Source organism: Physeter macrocephalus, chromosome 8, assembly GCF_002837175.3.
Source record: "Physeter macrocephalus isolate SW-GA chromosome 8, ASM283717v5, whole genome shotgun sequence".
Lineage (NCBI taxonomy): Eukaryota > Metazoa > Chordata > Mammalia > Artiodactyla > Physeteridae > Physeter > Physeter macrocephalus.
The window spans coordinates 8104389-8121994 of NC_041221.1; the positions used below are offsets into that span (position 1 = coordinate 8104389).

The 17606-nt window shown below is 37.7% G+C and overlaps 1 protein-coding gene across 4 annotated transcripts in view; it reads left to right on the top strand.

Moving 5' to 3' along the window:
• Positions 1-17606, top strand: part of DYRK1A (dual specificity tyrosine phosphorylation regulated kinase 1A) — a 143668-nt gene that overhangs the window by 107914 nt on the left and 18148 nt on the right. For all 4 annotated transcript variants that reach the window (XM_024120033.3, XM_024120035.3, XM_028492669.1 and 1 more), the window contains 5 exons: positions 2745-2933; positions 6567-6714; positions 11229-11515; positions 14339-14485; positions 16332-16472. In XM_024120033.3, the coding sequence (XP_023975801.1) occupies positions 2745-2933; positions 6567-6714; positions 11229-11515; positions 14339-14485; positions 16332-16472 (912 nt within the window). The remainder of the gene's footprint in view (positions 1-2744; positions 2934-6566; positions 6715-11228; positions 11516-14338; positions 14486-16331; positions 16473-17606) is intronic.

Here is a 17606-nt window from a genome sequence, read left to right on the forward strand (position 1 = left end):
TTTTAACAGCATCTATTTTGCAATAGAGCAGGGAAAGAAAGTTATTTTGTAGCATATTTAGACATACTAAAATTATTTTTAACTCCCAAAGATTGTCATATTGATGATTATCATGAAGTCTGGTAAGTTAGTGATTTATAGATAATAAAATTATAATTGTGTAAAACAAATAAGATATATTAACAAGGACTGCAAAAAGTTAAAGATAATTGTGGATAACTTTGGATAACTTCCCCTCTTTTTAAAGTTATATTTAATATATGCTGAGTTGTCATTTCTATAATAATCTCGTCTCCAAAACTTCAGGGGAAAGGAAGGTAATAATGATAATATAAAAGTATGAAAATGTTACAGAATTTTGCTTAAATTTTTACATATCTGTTTCTACTTTTACCATGGATGTCAGGAAGCTCTGAGATGTATTTAATGCCCAGTTAACAGGCATTTGGTCTAGTCTATCTGATCTGTCTATATTTATGTGGTTTAAAGTTTTCTTTTTAAATTAATGTGTGTTCTCTTATCTGTATCTTTTTCATTGTAAGATATCTGAAAGCCTTTTTGGTGGAAGTAAGTAGGGTAAAAAACATGGACAGCCCTTTGAATTACTCACCTTTCAACTTGACTCTTTGCTTTCAAAAATTATTTTTCTGGTGTCTTAGACCTTTGGCTTGGTTGTTACTTGCTTCTAACCCCAACTCTAGCTCTGTAATGAATTATTAAATGAGCGTTTTTGGAGAAGGGTGGACACGCCTGTGCTTTCTTTCCTCTTCCAATGGGGCCCTACATCCTTTCACATTGAAGACTTATCTTCTACCAGCTTTAGAGCCATTTAACTAAAAAGATGTTCTTATGTGTGTATAAATTTTATAGCAGTTTGATGCTGTTTAATGCCAGCATTATATTATTGTGGCAATGTGGCAGGATAAAATTGAAGTGAACTCATTGAGGAACATTTCTAAATTGGATTTTGTATACAATTTATATGTTATAAAAGATGTACCAAACTAGCTTTTGGTCATCTGAAAATACCTGATAAATTGTTGTTAACAATTGATTAATGTCAGTTTGTTAATATCTGATAAATCGTTAAACTGTTAACAGTAGCTTTGTTAAAGCTTGTTTTTAACTGTTTTGCCACCTTGTAAGCTAGTTTTTCTGATGTTGCTCTGTTCAATGTAATTTATAATTTCCTCAAAGTTAGTTACCAATTACCTGGACCATTGCCTAGTCCACCTATTATTTTTTACTAGTCTTAGAAACTATTTTATAAGAAAAACAGATATAAGGAAAATAACTCAATCTGTGACAAACCACAAGGTTTATGGCCTTTAGTGTGGGGGGAGGGGACATGGCTGTTTTTCATTAATATGTTATTACAGGCTTAAGAACTAGGCATGTCTCAGAGGCCCTTTTTATATTAGCAAAACATCAGTTCATATATTATACATTTAAACTTTCATTTTTAAAATCTTTTGCTTTAGGATCAAATATAAAATTGGGATTGACTAGAAAGGGGGCATGAGGGAACTCGAATATAAGGAGGATGAAAATGTTCTTTATTTCGTTTAGCATATGTTGATTACATCAGCATATACGTTTTCCCCAAAGTCCTTCATATTATACACTTTTTTTTTGGAATTTTATTTATTTTTTTATACAGCAGGTTCTTATTAGTCATGCATTTTATACACATCAGTGTATACATGTCAATCCCAATCGCCCAATTCATCACACCACCACCACCACCCCCGCCGCTTTCCCCCCTTGGTGTCCATACGTCCTCTACATCTGTGTCTCAGTTTCTGCCCTGCAAACTGGTTCACCTGTACCATTTTTCTAGGTTCCACATACATGCGTTAATATACAGTATTTGTTTTTCTCTTTCTGACTTACTTCCATCTGTATGACAGACTCTAAGTCCATCCACCTCACTACAAATCATTCAATTTCATTTCTTTTTCTGGCTGACTAATATTCCATTGTATATATGGATCACATCTTCTATATCCATTCATCTGTTGATGGACACTTAGGTTGCTTCCATGTCCTGGCTATTATAAATAAAGCTGCATTGAATACTGTGATATATGACACTTTTTGAATTATGGTTATCTCAGGGTATATGCCCAGTAGTAGGATTGCTGGGTCATATGGTAGTTCTATTTTGAGTTTTTTAAGGAACCTCCATACTGTTCTCCATAGTGGCTGTATCAATTTACATTCCCACCAGCAGTGCAAGAGGGTTCCCTTTTCTACACACCCGCTCCAGCATTTGCTGTTTGTAGATTTTCTGATGATGGCCATTTTGATGATGGTGGGAGGTGATACCTCATTGTGGTTTTGATTTGCATTTCTCTAAGATCGATACCATCTCACTGTATATAAATTATACCTTAGTTTAGAAAATAAATATGAATCCGGTCCTGTTACTCTTCTTGAATGGGAGACTTTGGCGTGGTCACTTAACATCTCCTATTTAAAAAAATGTATAAACAGTGTAATTTAAAGTGAATTTTACTGTAGATATTTTTCATTTGTTATATATCAGTGTTATTCTGTAACTCCAATAGCAACTATAGAAAATTCTTTATTTCATTTTTGTGTGTGTTATAAAGAATAAAAATTCATCATTTTCCTACTGATAGCAGATGTGTCTTGTATGTACTCGATATATGGTACCCTCACTGCTCCCTGTCCCCAGTGGTTTTTAATCGCACAGCTAACACTGTATTTTCTCATTTCAGGTTTACTATGCAAAAAAGAAGCGAAGACACCAGCAGGGCCAGGGAGACGATTCTAGTCATAAGAAGGAGCGGAAGGTTTACAATGATGGTTATGATGATGATAACTATGATTATATTGTAAAAAACGGAGAAAAGTGGATGGATCGTTACGAAATTGACTCCTTGATAGGCAAAGGTTCCTTTGGACAGGTAATTTAATGGAAGATGCTGAATTTCATAAATTAGAAAGAACTTCTTAGTGAATCATGTTACTATATCCTTTTCTCAGTAGTACACTTGTAATATTTGTAAATAGATCTAAACAATGGATATGTAAGTATTTGGATTATTATAGTTTTCTCTAAAGGTAAGAAAACTGCATCAGCTATAAAAACTCCATTAGACTTTTTAAAAAAAAACTTTCTATAGCTATCAAGTAGTTATTTTACTAATACTAAGTGGTTGATTTTAATCACTAATAGACAGTATTACCTCTTTCATATGGGGTTTTTAGTCTCTGGATGGTTCTTCGTTATGTATGATAGAGATAATTACCTTCCTGTCTGATACTCCTCCTCAAAGAGAAAAAAAATTACGATTTTCAGCTGGCACAGCAGGTGTCCTCTCACTTCTTTGGAGACTTGGGACACCAGGGGCTGTGCCCTAAGTTTGTCCTCAGCTCCTCTTCTGCCTCCATCAGGCCTCTTAAGTGGGCAGAGGGTCTCCAGGGTCTCCTCTTAAGTCCTCACGGCATCAGCGTTGCTAATATTGTGATTGGCATTGTTCCGATGGGTGGGATCGTTCAGGCCGCTTCTACCCGGAATAGTGAGGGAGGAACTCCAGTGGACCTGGCTTTTCTCTTTGTTCCTAGCCTCTTCTCTCCACCCACAGCTCTCTTCTCCTCACTTGCCCACCCTATCCCAGTACAAAGCACAAGCCCTAACTACATTAGCCTCTTACATCAGCTGTGCCCAGACTAAGAGCTGTCAGACCTTCCTCCTTGCACTTTTAAAAAGCTTTTCTCTGGCTGTGGATTCCCCCAGCTGTTCCCACCTGTAAATCTCCCTATCTTATCTCATCAAGTCACAGAGCCTTTTTGTTTGAGGTATGATTTACTGTTAATCCCAGCCTCCTTGGCCTCATAGCTTTTGTGCAGTGAGTCAGTTACTGTAATAACTTCTAATCCAAATACTTCTTTTTTTTGTTTGTTTGTTTGTTTGTTTTTTTGCGGTACTCGGGCCTCTCACTGCTGTGGCCTCTCCCATTGCGGAGCACAGGCTCCGGACGCGCACGCCCAGCGGCCATGGCTCATGGGCTCAGCCGCTCCGCCGCATGTGGGATCCTCCCGGACCGGGGCACGAACCCGAGTCCCCTGCATCGGCAGGCGGACTCTCAACCACCGCGCCACCAGGGAAGCCCCAAATACTTCTTTTGACTTGGACAATATTTTCGATTTTGGAGGTTGTTTTTGGTTTTTCTAAAACTATGGAACCTGCATACACTCTTACTTACCTGTTCCTGCCCTGAGAGAAAGCAAAGTATGCCTCTTTTCAACCTGTGAGGAAAAATTCATCATGTATCAGTCTAATCATGCTTAGGACAAAAAGTATACTACAGGCCATTAGCAGCTACAGCTCTAGACCCAGACAGATCAAGCTATTAAACCTATAGGGAAGTATGAACAAGCTTCTTAGAAGACCCCTAACTCTGGTGTGGCTCTACCAGGCCCTCGTGTCCCCTGTATAATATGTCTGCCCCTGTCCATGATTTCACAGAACTTTTGTAATTATATGTAATTCAGGGCCTTTCCCCTTGATTTGTAACCTCTTTTTCTCCTGAGTCGGGATTCTCAGTGTGTGGGGAGTCCCTCTTTAAGAAAGTATTACTTTTCGTCAGAAGCAGCTTCTGCTTCTCTTTCAGAGCTTTTTAAGGAAAGGCAGTTCTGAGGCCTACCTCTTAAGTAAGGCTGTGAACACCCTGGTTAGAGTGATTGTCATCTCCACCTTCAAAATTACACCAGCGTTTAGGCAGTTGCTCTCAACAGGACACTTTTCAAATTTCTGTGATGTCCACCATGAAAACTGTGGCTATAGGGCCTGTTCTCTAAACTTAGTTTTCCTTAAATACTCAGTCTTTGAGCTCACTGTGATCTTTCCCCCTCCCATTTAATTTTCTCATACTCTGATTCCTAAGAGCAAGTCAGCATAGTAAACCTGTGAAAACATAGGCCTATTTGACATCAAAATCCATTTTACCAGATCAGACTGACTGATACCTTTCTCCTAGGCTGAGGTGTGTTCAGGGTCAGGACCTGTCACTCACCAAATAAAGTCTTCCTTGCCGACTTGGTCAGACTTCCTCTAAATTCTCTGCCAGATCCTTGTCAAAGAAGCGGCTCCTTCATTTCTTAAGCCAGTGGTCATCAATCCTGATTGCACTTTGAAATTTTCCAGGGAGCTTTGGGGATTGGGGGTGGGGTGGGTAGGGGAGGATGGATACTTAGGCTCCAACCAATTAGAATCTCTGTGACTGGGTTCTGGGCATTGGTATTTTTGAAAACACCCTACTGAATGTGTGATATTCAGGGTTGCAAATCATTGCTTTAGCATTGAGCAAGTTAACTATTTGCTAAGTCAGTAAATAGTTGAGTCCATGTTAGTGGCCTTTGTCCTGGAGACCATTAGGATCTGGGCACTGAACTGCAACTCTTGGTACAGTCAATATGGTCAGTGAAACAGAAGAATATTAGAAGCACTTGGTCAGATGTTTACATGGGTCGCCTCTGATTTAAAAGACAATAGTATTTTTTTGAATTGGGTGAAACCAGAGATACACTGCACTTTTCATTCCAAGTTTGATTTCAGCTGAACGATTTATGATCTATGATTGGACAATAACCTTGACTGATGTGATCTTGGACCATGCGTTCCATTCTCTTCCTCTAATCCAGTGGTACTCAGCCAACAGTTAGAATCATTTGGAGTTCTACCTGCATCTCTGTACTTTTCTGAATATGCTAGAAAATGTATCTAAAACTATTACCTATTCAGACTATATGTAATATTATAAATATAATAATATTTAATCACTTATAGCAGTTTCTGATTTGTAGAGATATAGTTTTATCTGTGTATTTTCTAATTTTTGTATAAATTTATTAATAGTGTGAAACTTGTTTTAAATGAGTACAATTTTAAATGAGAGGTGTACATGGTGATTTGCACATGAATGTTTCAGTTTCCTTCTCATTTTAAAACTCAAAATCCCCTAATTATGGCATTTTAAACTTTTTCCCTGGTTATTTGTTTTTTTTATTGAATAAGTGTAAACTAATTCTTCTGGTATATGCCTAAGTTTTTATCTATGAAAATCTAAGTTAAATTTAGAAAGTTATCTACATTTTTCAGATGACTTACAACCTTTTAAGTATCTCACACATATGCTTGGGATTTAAACCAGGTTTTTCTCTTATTAAAAGAGTAGTTAGAAGAATTGTTTTATAATGTTATTTAGTTAAGAAAGGTAAAAAACCCCAAAGCACTTGTCAAGATTCATAATTTATTTCTGAAGGAGGAAAATAGTTAATCTGATTTTAAGAAAGTTGTCTATTTTGTGGATGTTTAGAAATACTGTAAGGATGCAGAAGAAATCCATTTGAAAAATGACTTAAAGTGACAATAAAGTAGTAAATGGATGCTATTGAATGGAAATGAATAGGATCTCTTTTAATTAGGAAGGTCAGAAAAAGGGGAATTAGATAAATGTACAATTAAGGTGAACTGTAAACTGTTGTTAAATTGTTCATTAATGAAATAGGTATCATTTATCTTTTTTCTCTTTTAGGTTGTAAAGGCATATGATCGTGTGGAGCAAGAATGGGTTGCCATTAAAATAATAAAGAACAAGAAGGCTTTTCTGAATCAAGCCCAGATAGAAGTGCGACTTCTTGAGCTCATGAACAAACATGACACTGAAATGAAATACTACATAGGTAAACAAACAGACAGGCAAAGAAAGCAGTGTGCCCTAACCCAGACCACAAATTTGAGTTAATTGTTATTTTTGTATGAATATATGTTGATTTTATCTTAAAGTGATTGGGTAAAAATTCAGTTATTTCTTTTGGAGGGCATAGATTTATATACGTTACTTGATCTGGCAGTAGTATTTTAAATCTTTGGAAATGTGCATTCTGGGTGGTTGATAGTATAAAAACAAATGAGAATAGTTTGTTTTTGTTTTTTTGTGTTGAAACTTACAAGCGTCATTTGTTTGCTTTAATGGTGCATGTTTATCTAGAGAGTCCACTTTGTATTAACTTTAACCATTTCTAATATAGCTCAGAAATTAGAAGTGAGCTTATATGTTAATGGTTACAGAACCATTTTTGGAATGTCTGAGCCAAGATCTCAGGTTCTTCCTCAAGAAATAACAGCCAACATTTCTTGAACTCCTACCATATTCCTTGTGCTTTTCTTCCATCATCTGTAATCATAGCAGTCCTGAAAGGAAGGTGGTAAATCCTTATATTGCAGGTAGTTTGTACAAAGAGTAACATACCCAAGGTCCCAGGGCTCTTGGAGCTAGGGTCTGCACCTACCTCTGCCTAACTCCAGAGCTTGTGTTTATTTCATTGTCATATGGTGTTTCTTCTGAATACAAAAAGAGGAGACAGAAGAAGAATGAAAATATTTAAGTCTAGGGCCAATTGATATATGGATAAAACATCTTCTGATTATACATTCTTTAATACTATTTTTTTTTTGGCGGTACACGGGCATCTCACTGTTGTGGCCTCTCCCGCTGCGGAGCACAGGCTCCGGACGTGCAGGCTCAGCGGCCATGGCTCACAGGCCCAGCCGCTCCGCGGCATGCAGGATCCTCCCAGACCGGGGCACGAACCCGCGTCCCCTGCATCAGCAGGCGGACCCCCAACCAGTGTGCCACCAGGGAAGCCCTTTAATACTGTTCTTAATCAAATCTAAGACACCATAATTTTACGTGCCACCAAGAAACAAATTGCTGCCAACTGTAAAAACAAGATAATGTCAATTTTAAGATAGAGACCTTAGGATCAATTAATTGCAGACTTTTTTATAGGCATGTATTAGCAACTCACATTCAGAAATGCTAACTTTACCTGAAAAACATATGAGGTTAAGTTTTATTAGCAAACTCCTTTTTAAGAAATGAGGGGTGGGCTTCCCTGATGGCACAGTGGTTGAGAATCTGCCTGCCAATGCAGGGGACCCGAGTTCGAGGTCACAGCTACTGAGCCCGCATGCTGCAATTGCTGAAGCACGTGCGCCTAGGGCCCATGCTCCGCAGCAAGAGAAGCCACGGTAATGAGAAGCCCGTGCATCGCAACAAAGGGTGGCCCCTGCTCTCCACAACTAGAGAAAAATCCCGCGCGCAGCAACGAAGACCCAACACAGCCAAAAATAAATAAAATAAATAAATTTATTTTTAAAAAAATGAAATGAGGGGAGGGCCTTATGGTTCTTTAGTCCCCCCAAAATAACAGAAACAAAAAAATTGGTGTTTAAAGATGTAAGGTTGGGCTTCCCTGGTGGCGCAGTGGTTGAGAGTCCGCCTGCCGATGCAGGGGACACGGGTTCGTGCCCCGGTCTGGGAGGATCCCACGTGCCACGGAGCAGCTGGGCCCGTGAGCCATGGCCACTGAGCCTGCGCGTCCGGAGCCCGTGCTCCGCAACGGGAGAGGCCACAGTGGTGAGAGGCCTGCGTACCGCAAAAGAAAAAAAAAGGTGTAAGGTTCACATATTCAGATTAGATTTCATTTGTGAAACACCCTTCATTCCTCATTGTTGTAATAAAATGAGCTTATACTATTAATTTTTCTTCCTTAGTGCCTTCTCTGTAGATATCTGATATAACCCACAGTAATAACATTTGTATTTCAAGTCTTTTCACACTTACTGCATGTTTGCTGTTCACTTTCAGTTACAACTTAGTGTAAGGTGAGCACATTTCCATTCAAGGGGCTTAGGAGGCCAAGAAGGACATTCTAAGGATGCTTGACTTACAATCTCTAAACATACCTCCCTTTTCTTTCTCACTCTTGTGTGTTTTATTTTGAATTTTTGCTTAAGTAGTAGAGAAATGTTGATAGCATTACTACAACAATTTATTTCTGCCTTGTTGAAAGAAAACACAAAATGTTAGCTACTTGGTTATGTTATAATAATGGCTGTCATTTTTGTTTTTAATAAACTGACTTTAATAATCATTAATTGCATCAGTTACTACAGCTATTCTTTTGGATGAGTTTTTTTTTTTTAAGGTTCTTATTTAGGAAGAAGGTGAATTCATGCGCAGTGTCTTAAGAAACTGAGTTTCTATGTTGGAAAACAAGCAAAAAGAACTTTAGATTTAGACACAGCCATGGCAGTAGAGTTGATACGTTAAATTTAAGGTGTCTGGAAGTTGTATTGCTCTTTTATAACGTAAATAACTTAATGTTGAAGTGATTCGATCAATATAATTTAGTCTCATGAGCTGTATAGTCTTTAAGTCTTTGAACTTCTAAAAACTCTTACTTTTTTACCACATAGCATAATTTCTTATCTGGATTATTTGGTACCTGCCATGGTCTAGTTAAAAGAACATTCAGTTTAAGTGTAGAACAAAGTCTTGCCAACCGTCCATTCTCCCCAAAGTTCAGTTTAAAAAAGCTGAACATATACACTTGTGTTGGAGCTTTCTTTGACAATGTGTTTAGTGCTCAGCACATTATAGATGCTTAGTAAATGAATGATGAATTAGTGGAATTGAGTGGATTGATCTTCCGTTGGAAAAACATTCTAATCACAGTTGCTTAGAGGGATTGTCATAATCACGTTTGAATTCTGACATCAGTTACCTTTTGCATTCCTTTTGCGGCTGCTGCTTAACCAGGTCAAAACTCTTGTTTGGACCATGTCTCTGGGGTGTCTTATGTCACATGGAGCTATGTTCTTAATTTTAAACCTGTGAACTCAGTGATTAAGAGCAGATGTTATACATTCTTATGTAACTGTTGGTGAGAGTTGAGTTGTACTATGAACTCCTATAGAGCCATGTAGTAGTTGGATTGTGTTATTTATCCTAATTTTAGATCACGTGTATCAGGAATGATCTAAAAGCAATATTGACATGCACTGCTTCCAGGGAGACAGTTCAGGGCTACTACCAGGACAACACAATATATCCCCTTTCTCAGGGACCAGACATTGAATACTGTCCTAGTTATTCCAGATAAATCTGTAGAGAAACCTCTGTTTTAAATGATACTAAAAGACCAGAATGAAGGTAGCCCTGACAAATGGTTGTTTTATGGCATTCCAGTTGGGTTGCAGGTGCCCAGTTTGCTGTGTGTAAGAATTTTTAAACTGAAGGGCAGTTCTTTACTTTATTGAATGACTTCATCTGATGTGAAGTCAGTGTTAATACTTAAGCACAACTTTTCGAAGCAGTTTGTCGACTGTTAAGCCTTTTTAGAGCATCAGTAGTGATACCAAGTAATGTATTCTATTAGTCTTTCCCCATTCATAAGCCTACTCATAATTTCTTGTGATTGAGCTTTATTTTGAAGTTTTCCCAAACCTTCGGTCTTGGACAGGATGTCCCATGTACCAGTTTGATGAACATAATCAAATGCCTTGATTATGAACTCTAGTACCTTACAATGTGATTTTCGAGCCTTTGCTGTATTTGCCCAAAAGAAAAAAAAAATCTGTCTTCCTTTGACAATTGTTTCAGAAAATTACTAGTGAAATCTAAGGCTCAGCAAAGCAGATTGTGTACATTTATCAAAGCCTTCCCAGAGAGGGCTGCCAAGTACGGCATCGTCACAAGCTGGACATCCCAGTGGGTGGAGCTTAGATGAAGTTATGAGGTAGGGCTTTGAGGGAGTACAACGTGTTTTCTCTTACAAGTGACGATAAAATTATCAAAGTATTCTCAGTACTCTTTGTCAGTTTGCTACTTGCATTTTCATACCTGACTTAATTTTTTTTAAGCAAGGCATTTTGGTGGTACTTCTTGCATTATATTGCATGTTGGCAGACACTATACACTAATATATTAATTCAGCAGATGAACAATTCAGATATTCTTTTTTTTTTTTTTGGGCGATACGCGGGCCTCTCACTGTTGTGGCCTCTCCCGTTGCGGAGCACAGGCTCCGGATGCCCACGCTCAGCGGCCATGGCTCATGGGCCCAGCCGCTCCGCGGCATGTGGGATCTTCCCGGACCGGGGCACGAGCCCATGTCCCCTGCATCTGCAGGCGGACTCTCAACCACTGCGCCATCAGGGAAGCCCCTTAGATATTCTTAACTGATTAAAGAATGTGCTGTTTAGTGCAGAATGCTGATCTCCAGATTTTAACTTGATTTTCACTCTGCATTTGACATTGTCATGTTACAGATTGTTGGAGAGTTCATATGCATGTTATTCTCATTTTATTGGTATGTATAATTTAAAATGAAACTTTTTTCTCTTTCAGTGCATTTAAAACGCCACTTTATGTTTCGAAACCACCTCTGTTTAGTTTTTGAAATGCTGTCCTACAACCTCTATGACTTGTTGAGGAACACCAATTTTCGAGGTGTCTCTTTGAACCTAACACGAAAGTTTGCACAGCAAATGTGCACTGCACTGCTTTTCCTTGCGACTCCAGAACTTAGTATCATTCACTGTGACCTAAAACCTGAGAATATCCTTCTTTGTAACCCCAAACGCAGTGCAATCAAGATTGTTGACTTTGGCAGTTCTTGTCAGTTGGGGCAGAGGGTAAGTATATTTCAGGACTTGTGAATTAAAATTAGAATTAGGTTAAAGCAGTGTAAGTAGATACTTGAAATGTTATTAATCTGTATACAATTTGGAGGTAATTACCGGACGGTTATCTTTAAAATGCAGCACTTGAATCACCTTGTGTTGATACCTGTTTTGGGAAATACCTTTTAAAATGCAAATAGTAAACTTTGAATTAGAAGGTATTAGTTTTTCAAAGTTTATCTTAAGAAATTATGTGTATGCTAAAAGTCTAAGAGAAAAGAGGGGATGGATATATTAAATATTAGGTGATTTGTTGTAAGTGTATTTCCCAAATAGAGGTCCTTAGTGTAAATTTGGGGAAATTCCAATAATAGAACATTGACTCCTTGCTGTAAAATATTTCTCTAAATATAGGTTGAGATAAATGTTTTTCCTCAAAAGCTGATGGGTAAAAAAAAATGCAGGTAATTTTACATTACACACAGTGATACAGTGTAAATTACTAGGTTGGTAGACATATTTGGGTTTTTTTTTTGTTTTTTTTTTTTTGTTTGTTTGTTTTGCGGTACACGGGCCTCCCACTGTTGTGGCCTCTCCCGTTGCGGAGCACAGGCTCCGGACGCGCAGGCTCAGCGGCCATGGCTCACGGGCCCAGCCGCTCCGCGGCATGTGGGATCTTCCCGGACCGGGGCACGAGCCCGTGTGCCCTGCATCGGCAGGCGGACTCTCAACCACTGCGCCACCAGGGAAGCCCGACATATTTGTTTTGATAAATAAGTTTAAATCTTTTTTTTGTTTTATAAATTATGACACCGAACTAGTTTTCTTTAGAGTGCTAAAAACAGACATGTCCATAGCAATAAATAGATTTAGGTTTAGCTGATTTTAGGAAAGCAAATTTTTCCTACGGATCTTTCTAGCATTATGAAAAGCTACTCTGTGTTTTGCATATAAAATAGAAGTTATAGGATGTTCTCTTCTTGAAACCAGCTAGGGTCACCATTTGATAATACTTTATTCATTTAAAATGTTGTTCCTATTTACTTGTAAGTATTGAAACTGCATTTCTTACCAAAAAAAAGGTAAAAACATAACTAACATGGAGATATTCCTATTTCATATTGGCTTTTCCATTTCTTGTTTTTCCAAATTAGTGAAATTTCCTATCCAACTTTATTCCAGCTTTTAAATACAGTAGGTTAATTTAATCATGAAGGTTTATGGTCAGTTAACAAGATTGTCATTTTGTTGTTTTCTGCAAATTATCTTATGGTAGCAATGCTACATTGAAATAATTTTTGAAAATGGAAGGAATAGGAAGCAAAGTTTGCAGTTTTGGATGCCTCTGAAAATCAAAAGATGCTCATAGTTTTTAATAGGGATAAAGTATATTGTAAATGGAAAATATGTGGTCACCTTGAGAGTCATTTGAATAGATTTTAGACTTGTAAAATTTTTTCCTATTTAAACCAAATCATATATGCCGCCCTGATATCAAGCACTACTGTGTCTCTCCAGCCAAAGTGAAACAGCTATACCTTTAGCTCAGTGAGTTTTTAACTATGTGAGTGTATCAGAATTCCATGGGAAGTCACTTCCAAAACAGACATGCAGTGGCCCTATTCTAGGTCTGCTTGGCTCAGTGTTAAAAGGTGGCAGGGCAAGTATGTTTCAGAAAAAGTTTCTCAGGTGATCCTGGCTCACAGGCTTGTAGATAACCCAACTACTGCTTTAAGCAGCTGGATAGGTAGGTGACAAACTTCCTTTCCTAAGCTGGGAAATAAGTCTCAGTAGTAGGGAGTCTTTGGGGCTTCACGATGCCATTGGCTTATAAAAACTTGGAAATGTAATACTTCTTCCTGGTCCCTTTCAGTTAGACTGTCTTCACTCTGAGCAGGCCTTAAGGTTGGGCTGACCTGCTTGTGGAGGCATGGGATGGTTCTCAGATTTGGCTGGAGTTGTGGAGGTCACAGAAGCTTTCGTGAGAAGCGGCTCCATGCTGCTGGCTGCCATGTTTGAGTGTTAAGTTAGGAAGTTTGGGTAGGAGGATTTTGTTTGTTTCTCTCCCTTTTTAAAGTAAAACTATCTTTGCTTTTGTAGTATTTCTAGATATAAATTTTAAATGGCCAGGTGAAGATGAATTGGTCTCTGAAGACATCTCAGATTACTTCATCGAAAAGAATCCATTTCAAGATTTCTTTTTCTAAGAAGTCTTAGAATGAGTTGGAGGGGGACAGGGTAGAGAAGTGATTAGTCAGAAACGACTCCCAATTGAATCTTTACGTGGCAGTGTTTCTAGATTTATCTGTGAGACTAGTACGGTACAGATGTCTGAAATTTCAGTTACATTGTACTGAGTTTGAGTCTTTCTTAATGCTTTGAATTAACCTGAAAAAAGTCTTTCAGGTTAATTTAGATACAATTTAGCTGTTAAATTAATGGTAAACCAAGTACCAGCCATAGCAGGAAAGAATAATTAATAGGGAGATAAATTGTTCTCAATAATATTGTTCTCAATAATAATATCTTAAGATATATCTTGGTTACTGGTTAGGATTGAACTAAATGAAAGGGCTTGAATTATATATATATGTATATATATATATAAAATATATATAAATATATATTTTGCCTTTCACAGTCAGATTTACCACTCTCTTGAAACGTTTAGTTCTTTAAATAGTATTCATAGTCTAATGTTGAAATCAGTAAATGGAACTTTAATAACCCAGTTATTTTTTGTTGTTAATATTAGACTTGTGTTCTTAATTCATTGTTGACCACAGTTAAACAAAACTTATTTTGGACTTAATACTATTTTGAAATATATTTCAGATATACCAATATATTCAGAGTCGCTTTTATCGGTCTCCAGAGGTGCTACTGGGAATGCCTTATGACCTTGCTATCGACATGTGGTCCCTTGGGTGTATTTTGGTTGAAATGCACACTGGAGAACCTCTGTTCAGTGGAGCCAATGAGGTATATGATGGATCGCTTTCAAAATTGTTTTTGTTTTCAATCTCTGGCAGTGTAATCTGAAAGTTGTTTTTAGGAAAAGATGTCTATTTACCAACTTTAATCATTCAAGTGTTAGGTCAGTTTAGAACTTATTTTATCCATTTAAAATTTTTTTTCAATTATGTAACCGTGAGTTTAGAATTATGAGATGGGAAGCGAGATCTTTCAATCTGCCAGTGGAGGAGAACAATAGATTAGAAAATGTTAAGTATTTTGGTATAAATTTTACAGATTTTAAGTATAAGAACAGAAAAACATGATAATGAAGAAAGGAGGACCACCCTAAAAACAGTGTAAACGTCACTGTAAATTTTGAGAGTATGATTTGAAATTAAAGTAAATGATGACTAGTCGGGTTGATGAATATTTGATCTGAATAATTCAGGGTAAATTAGAACTCTAGAATTTTAGAGCGAGTCCACAGGTGTTCATTCTGTGTTCTTAGAAGATTTTTGAAGGTCAGAGGCAGTGCCTGGGAGGAAGGAGGGAGGGCGAGGGAGAGGGAGGCCAAGTTCCCTTACAGTCAGAGGAATGGGCTTTCATTGGTTTTAAAACTATTTGCTTGTGGGAGCCTGTTGTGTTTTGTTTTTTAAAGAAAGTTAACCATTGCAGATCGTGATCAGTGCACACATTTATACGTGAGAAAAGAAAGACTAATGAAATTTCATGACTTGAACCGGGTTATACAACTGTCGATCAATAGTGTCAGAAACGTGTCCCTTCCTCCTTCCTTTTAATTCACTTCACTCTAGCCAGTGAGCTGCTCTTTGGCAGAGCTGCCATAAGTGTGTCTTTGGTTTTCTTTTAATAATAAATAATATAAAGGTAATAGTACCTTTTTCATGGGCTTAAACAATATTAGGAGCATCTGAAACTTCAGTGGCTTCCATCTCACTCATGGTGAAAGCCAGAGTCCTTTTGAGTAGCTTGAAAATCCCTTACTCCCTATGTGTCCTGCTGTCTCTCTACCTCTCCCTGCTGTCCTGTGCCCCCGCCGTCTCCCGGCCCAGCACACACAGCTCGCTCTCAGGCCCCTACGAACCACAGGCCTGCACCAGGGCCCTTGCGTTCATTCTTTCCTCTGCGCCTGGAGTGCTCTCGCTCCTGCCCTCGTGGCCTCCATGCTTTTGCTCTCGCGTCACTTTCTCGGGGAATCCTTTCGTGACACCCTGTTTTAAGTTGCAGTGCCCTTCTCACTCTCCATCCCCTTTTAATTTTCTCCATGGTTCTTTGTGGTCATCTGATATGTATTTGCTTCTTGGTGATATCTTCCTCTATAACACAAACTTTTGGGCAGGGATTTTTGTCTGTTTTGTTTATTGCTGTGTTCTAGTGGGCATGGTTTCCAGCATATAGTAGACGTCTGCTCAGTATTTGAGTGAATTAATCTGCACTTTAAAAAAATACTTTTATTGGGTCCACACTTTTAAGCCTTTGGGTTTTTTGGGTTTTTTTTCCTGTGTGTGTGATTATTTAACTAAAATTCTCCCAAAACTTAAAAACTCCCTCCAATCATTTCCTTACTCTCCATTGTATCCATGACCACCTGCCATCCATGGATGTACGTGTTTGCTTAATTGTGTGCCCTCCCCTCTGTGGAGTGTGGGGCTCAAGGAGGGCAGGGACTTTATCTCTTTTGTTCATTATTCTATGCTTACTGCCCCGAGGAGAGTCCAACACACAGGAGATGCTCGATTTATTTATTTCTAATTTATGAATGAGTGAATGAATGAATGAATTGGTGAGCACAGATAGGGGATGCCCTACAGTAGAAATTACAGGTTTTTTGTTTTTATTTTTAATACAGGTAGATCAGATGAATAAAATAGTGGAAGTTCTGGGTATTCCACCTGCTCATATTCTTGACCAAGCACCAAAAGCAAGAAAGTTCTTTGAGAAGTTGCCAGATGGCACTTGGAACTTAAAGAAGACCAAAGATGGAAAACGGGTAAAATAGGGAAATAATTTTTTTGAGCCTTTGTTATTTCTTTTACTGAGCTGTCTTTATATAGCACATTTTGTATTTACTCGAAATCAGTGTTGCTGAAGTCAGTTATTAACAGTAGTTCCATTGATAACTTAGGTATATATTTTCTTCATAAGTTGGTTATAGAGTTTGACCTGAACTATCTGTATGGACCAGTGTTTGCTGAGTGCTTTTTAAGGCTTCATTTTGAAACTATATGTCTGCCTTTTGAGGTAGCTGATCAAATCACCGTGCCTTGTTTCCGCAGTAGAGTTAGTAAGTTTGACCTTTGTTTCTTATAGTTTGAGTATATAGTGAAGTCACGGTTAACAGTACTGCCGCTGTGAACGGTGGAGGAGTCGTAATTGTGGTAAATGGCTCTTTTTTTTTTTTTTTTTTAAAGTTCAGATGAGAGAAAAGGATTTTTGACTTAAGCAGTTTGTGACAAGAGTATGAACTGACTAAATGGTCCTTTGATAGATTTCAGATTCCCAGCTTGGGTAACAGGAGTTTCATATCTCCAAAATCTTTAAAATTTAAGTGAGGTTTTTAACACGTTAGGTACGTTTTAGTTATTTTCTTTTATCTGAGAACTTTTTTCAGAGACCTAAACTGTGTCAGTTTAATAGAGTAAATGATAACAGTTTTGCATCTTGATTTACATCTTTGTTTTATATATCTGAAAATAATCATATGTTTTGTAATCTAGTTTGTTTCTAGTATAAGATGAAAATAATCTATAAATATGTGATTGTATGTGATACATATACCATACACCTTGTGATTGTAGTTTTTGCATTTCCAGCACTTAGGAGATTTTATTTTTGCTACACTTTTTATTTTGCCCTTGCGTTTTAGCGATGCTGCCACCAGGTGTCATTTCCAGTGAACTGAAGATGATGCTTATGTGCTGTAATTCACCTTCAGCTATGGAGTCTTAACTTTTAATATCAAATGGGTTTTTTTTAAGAATATTAAAAAAAAAATATATATATATATATAATTGTATCTTTCACAACTGATTTGTAACTTACTGCATTCTGCCTTAGATTCTCTGACGTTCCGGGCATTGTAATATACGGCAGCTAAATTATGCCTACTCCCCATAAGGAAGGG